We start from the raw sequence: 5798 nt of genomic DNA, 5'->3' as shown, positions 1-5798 counted from the left end.
GCAGGTGAAATGCTGGAGTGGAGAGTGGTTGTGAGGCCTGGGTGGGGCCCAGGGCTGGCTCACAGCAGAGTGAACAGGCTCCCGCTTCTGGGAAGCACAAGATGATGTTCTGTAGGACCCAGGCCTAGAAGCAGGAGGCCGAGGGACACTAGGCAGGGCAGGGTTGTTGAAATCTGGTCCGGCTGAGTTGGTCGACATTGGCAGAGCTAAGCTGCCAGGACCTGTCAAAGATGCAAGAGTTGGCAGGGCTGCAGTGACTGCAGCAGGCTTTGCAGGGTTGGTCACGGCAGGCCAACATAATGCTCGAGACTGTGGCCTGCAAGGCACGGGTCAAGCCGGCGGCTTGTTGTCCATGGGTGGGACACCCGATGGCACCAACTTGACCTTCCCAGGAGAAGGCAGCTTGTCCTAGGATGAAGGTGGAGATCCTTGGTCCGAACTTTCATATGGTTTTTGGGGTTTGACTTGAGTTTTCACTGGACCTTTGCCCTCATGGAGGCGGGGGCGCGGGCAGGTATCCAGCCAGGGTTTGAAAACTTGGCATGGCTGGGTGCCTTTGGGATTGCTTGAGTTTCCCAGGGCCCGCGAGGAAGACGGGTCAGCTTTCTCATCATTCCTCTTGCCCAGTGCTTGGAAAACCTGCTTAGACTCCAGCAAGTGCCTATGCAGGCCACTGTGAGGCTTTTTGATGGCCTCTTGCGGCAGCACAGGATGACTTTTCTTTCTCTTCATCATCTTGGGAATGGCTAGCTTCTACTCTGCCTCTGCTGGGGTCCCGGCCCAGCCGTTCCAGGCGTTCCCAAAAGTGTGGACGGAGTCGGCAAAGAAGAAATGACACAGAGACAGTGTTCAGTTGATCAGCAACCTAGGCAGGTTCTAGCCAGGTGCTCCAGCAGCTTCTACGTTCCGGGACGTGTCTTGGCGAGATCTCTCCCCTGAACGCCCCCTTGGTGAACGCGGATGACGACGACCAAGACAACAAGCCTAGGGCTGAGAAGTTCTGCAAAGGAGACCCTGCTTTCTTTTATAGCCCCAGAGCGTGGTGGGAGAAGCCAAATCAGCCTCCCGCCCGCTCCACCAATCAGCCACCCCCAGGATTGAAAACGTCACAGGTCGGGCGTCAAGTTTAAGGCGGGGCCGCACATGCCCCATGCTAGGCCCAGCATGGCACACCCCTTCAGGTGACAATCACCGATAGGACCAAAAGGAAAGGTTCTGCTGAACATGGCTTCGCCCGGCATTCATTCCTCGAAGGGAATGGGCTCTGGCTGCAGGAGGATGGCTTGCATTGGCGCTTCTCAACCAGCAGAGGGCGGGACGGGCTCTTCGCCCCTCCAGGGCCAGGCCATCTGGGGGACTACCCCGCACCATCCTCCCACCCCCCCACCCCCGCCTAACTGGGTCAGTGAAAAAAATGATCAGAGTAGTGGTATTTCACCTGTGGCCCGCAAGGCCCAAATGCCCACTCCACGCTCCTGGCGGAGACTCAGGAAATGGGCGCCGTGGGCCTCCCACTTATGCTACACCTCTCATGTCACTTCACCATGCCAGACTAGAGTCAAGCTCAACAGGGTCTTCTTTCCCCGCTGATTCCTCCAAGCCCAATCCCTTGGCTGTGGTTTGGCTGGATAGGAGGTAGGGACAGTGGGAATCTCGTTAATCCATTCATGCACCTCACTAATTAGTTGACGAGCAATTTGGCTACCTTAAGAGAGTCATAGTTGCTGCCGCCCTTGTCCCGCACTTCATTGAATTTCTTCACTTTGACATTCAGAGCACTGGGCAGAAATCACGTCGTGTCAACACCTGCTGCGTGCCTTGGGATGCTTTGTTCGAATTAAACAGTCAGATTCCCCTGGTCTGCGCCAGTTCGAAGCTGGCTGCTAGGTGCCAGCCAGGGCGAGGGGCCACTCGGAACCATGGCCCCAGGGGCGGTCCTGTCCGGGGGGGAAGACCTGTTCGCGCGTGCGTGCGCGGCCAGGAGTAGCAATGCAGGCGAGCCCCAATGCAACCCCGGGCAGGACAGGCCACCTGAATGGTTCCCCGCGGGCGGCCGCGATGCCTGCCATAGCTGGGGCAAACCATGGGAAGGGCCAAGCTTGCGCCAGGAGTCGCTGTCGCCACTGCTTCTCCCCTCCCCTGGCCAAACCCCGCTCACGTGTTTCTGCCCCCGGGTCCCGCGGGAGACCTCCCCCTTACCTGGCACCACCACCTGGGGCGCCACGCAGCCAAGTCCTCGTCGCCCCCCTCCCCGCCCCCGTCGCCGTCCTGAAAACGCCATCCCACCCCCGGAGCATATGGGTATGGCCATGCTCGAGATTTACAACCTCTTCCCCGGATTTTCCAGGGCCAGCTCGAGCTCACCGGATGCCACCGGAACCGCGACGCTTTCCAAGGCATGGGACCCTCTTTCGGGGAGAACCCATTCCAGGGCGCCCTGCCCTTCACAAAGAAAAGAGAACTCTCTTCGGGGCTCACGCCGGCTTCTCCGGGATGGGTTGTGTTACCGCACTGGACGCCTCGTGGTGCCCGTCTCCACCACTCCGGACTCGGGGATCTGAACCCGACTCGCTTTAGATCTGCTGAGGGCAAGGGAGGCCATCGCCCGTCCCTTCAGAACGGCGCTCGCCCATCTCTCAGGACCGACTGACTCATGTTCAACTGCTGTTCACATGGAACCCTTTTCCACTTCGGCCTTCAAAGTTCTCATTTGAACATTTGCTACTACCATCAAGATCTGCACCTGCGACGGCTCCACCCGGGCCTGTGCCCTAGGCTTCAAGGCTCACCGCAGCGGCCCTCCTAGTCGTCGTGGCGTAGCTTGGCGGGGGTGTGGGCCGGGCGCCGCCCGGTTTGCTCCGGTTCCCCTGTCTCTGACCGACCACCAGCGAGGGCTGGGTATGGGCTCGACGCTCCAGCGCCATTCATTTTCAGGGCTAGTTGATTCGGCAGGTGAGTTGTTGCACACTCCTTAGCGGATTCCGACTTCCATGGCCACCGTCCTGCTGTCTATATCAACCAACACCTTTTCTGGGGTCTGATGAGCGTCGGCATCGGGTGCTGTAACCCGGAGCTCCGTTTATCCAGAAGTGCCAGTTCTGCCTAACAAAAGTGACCCACCATGCACTCCTATTCCACACCCGGGCTTCTTACCCATTTAAAGTTTGAGAATAGGTTGAGATCGTTTTGGCCTCAGGACCTCTAATCATTCGCTTTACCGCATAAAACTGTGTTTGCGAGAACGCCAGCTGTCCTGAGGGAAACTTCGGAGGGAGCCACCTACTAGATGGTTCGATTAGTCTTTCAATCCTATACCCAGGTCGGACGACCAATTTGCACAGCAGGACCGCTACGGACCTCCACCAGATTTTCCTGTGGCTTCGCCCTGCCCAGGCATAGTTCACCATCTTTCGGGTCCTAACACGTGCGCTCATGCTCTACCTCCCAGGCAAGGCTGGCGAGACGGGCGGGTGGTGCGCCCTCGGTGGACTGGAGAGGCCTCGGCCCTGGCGTTCCTTCACCTTCATTGCGCCACGGTACCTTTCCTGTGAGCCCCGGACTCGCGCACGTGTTAGACTCCTTGGTCCGTGTTTCAAGACGGGTCGGATGGGTGGCCGACTTTGCCGCAGACCCTGTGCGCTCGCTTCGGTCCGCGGTGTGGCGCCTTGCAAACCCTCCCGCCACCCCCCCCCCCCCCCCCCCCCCCCCGGCCCGACTGCGTGACTTCTCCCGGGGCGCACTGGGGACAGTCCTCCCAGGCCCTCCATGCCCCCCCCCCCCGCGCCCCAGCGCCACCCCGACCCCTCCCCCTCTCCCCCCCCCCCCCACCCTCGGATGCGTGAGAGGAAAGGAGAGCGACTTGGGAGCGGTTTTGCTCCTTCCAGCAAGTGCAGGTTGAAGATTGTTTGGCACTGGCAGGCATGGGCGGAGCCACGGACAGGCGCTTACGCGGAATCCACCAATCACACCGCCGCAATGGGCAAGTGGCTCTAGCGTGGCTTCTGATTGGCTCAGACCTCACTGCAGCCTAAGGCTTCTGTGGCCAGAGAGCTGACTCCACAGTGGGAGGGGTGAGAGAGACTATTTAAAATACGATATAGGTGGATTGTGTTGGCTGTTACACGTGGAGGCATGGAGGAGGGCACTTGCCTCTGCGGCTTGGGCTCTTCTCAGCGATGTCGGTGTCCTCAGGAGTGCCAAGGCCCAGCTGAGACAGCAGCGGCCGAAGGCAAGCTGTGCCCTCAGAAGCGCCAGCGCCCAGCTGAGATGGCAGCTGCAGAAGGCAAGCAGTGTCTTCAGGAGTACCAGGGCCCAGCTGAGAAGGCAGCGCCCAAAAGCAAGCTGGCCCTGGCAGAAAAGCGCGTTGAGGCGGACGCCTCAGCGTTGCGCTGTGCGGGGAGTGGAGGAATCACGAGCCCCATGCCACCCCTGCACTGCTCGCTGCAGGAGCTGCCTGTGGAGATGCCGGTGGACATCTTCGCCTCGCTCCCGGGCACCGACCTGGCCAGCCTGGCCCAGGCCTGCACCAAATTCCGGCACATCCTGCACACCGACAGCATCTGGAGACTGTGCTGTCGCAAGGAGCTTGGCATTCCGGAAAACTTGCAGAAACCGGAGATGATCGGTGGTATGTCTTATAGAGAAGTCTACGCCAAGATGTTCCCATACAGAAACCTTTTGGGTTTGTGGCAGCTAGATTATGGCTATAGAAGTCTGCTGAATGTAGTGGTGGATGATGGCTTATGCATTACTGGTTGGATGTACGGGCCTCACCGTAACACCCATGTGGCTGGCCCAGTGCAATTCGAGCCTTCGTTTAGAATTCACCTGACGCAGAGGAAATCAGCCACGGTGGAGTACATGGACGACTTCTACAGCTTTTCCCATAGCCGACACATGCAGATTCAGAAGGACAGGTTCAGCAACCGGTAGATCCAGAGAGATCCCCCACAGGATTCACCAACGCGGCTTAGGGGAGGACGGGGGCTGGAGATCTCCCAGAAAGACAGACGGCTGTATGACCGACTGACCTACCGCCATCTCTACCTCCCCGCTCCCCCCCCCCCCCCAAGCCACCCGGACGACCTCCTCAGGCCAGGCCTCTTCCTAGGCAAATCCGATGGCTTCGGCCTAATGATTGCCATGCTCAGCTTCCATGGGAAGTATGCCAGGGTCACGAAGATCACGGGAGACTTAAGCTGGACCTTAGAGATCCACCTCATGCGCCCCATCCATCTGCCAGATGGGGAGACCTTCCAGAACTTCAACAAGCTCTCCCGCGTGGTCCAGGAGATTGAGGAGCAGGTGATCGGTGAGCAGCAGCAGCAGCAAGAAAACAGAACTGTGGAAAGCAAAGGCCATGGCTGGCAGAGCCCTGCGCAGCCCAGCATCGGGGAGTCCTGGGCTGCACCTTCGGAGGAGCAGCCTGTTCTGTTTGTTCTGCCTGTGAGCGTGGGCTCAAGGGACCAGATCTACCCCCCCCCCCAACCTGCAGGATGTGTTACTATGGAGTGCACATTGTTACCTTACATGGCTCCGCCTACCCCAGGCACTGCCCTGGAGTCTTCATCCTGTTAGATGAGAACCACTTCGGGTTCATCTGGCTGGAGATGAAATACTTCATCCTGTTAGGCAGAGTCCAGAACACCTTCCAAAATGTGGAAGCACCGTCCCCGCAGGCCTTCCTGGAGATGCTCTCAAGCATTCAGCCCGGACCCCCTTGGAAGGAGCAGCTTGCATGCACTTTGAAGATTGGACCTTCTGACCTGGTGACCCACCTTTGTTCATTTTTTCTTTAA

General features: G+C 59.0%; 1 protein-coding gene across 1 annotated transcript; it reads left to right on the top strand.

Annotated features, from left to right (window-relative positions):
• Positions 1-4131: 4131 nt before the first annotated feature.
• Positions 4132-5798, top strand: LOC139000888 (F-box only protein 31-like). The gene is made up of 3 exons (XM_070402857.1): positions 4132-4928; positions 5073-5432; positions 5549-5798. Exons 1-3 carry the CDS (start codon positions 4132-4134, stop codon positions 5796-5798), a joined length of 1407 nt encoding a protein of 468 aa, XP_070258958.1.

This window comes from Myotis yumanensis, unplaced genomic scaffold, assembly GCF_028538775.1.
Source record: "Myotis yumanensis isolate MYYU_CA2020_CCGP unplaced genomic scaffold, mMyoYum1.0.hap1 SCAF_40, whole genome shotgun sequence".
Taxonomy (NCBI): Eukaryota; Metazoa; Chordata; class Mammalia; order Chiroptera; family Vespertilionidae; genus Myotis; species Myotis yumanensis.
This window is presented reverse-complemented; position numbering and strand designations above follow the sequence as displayed.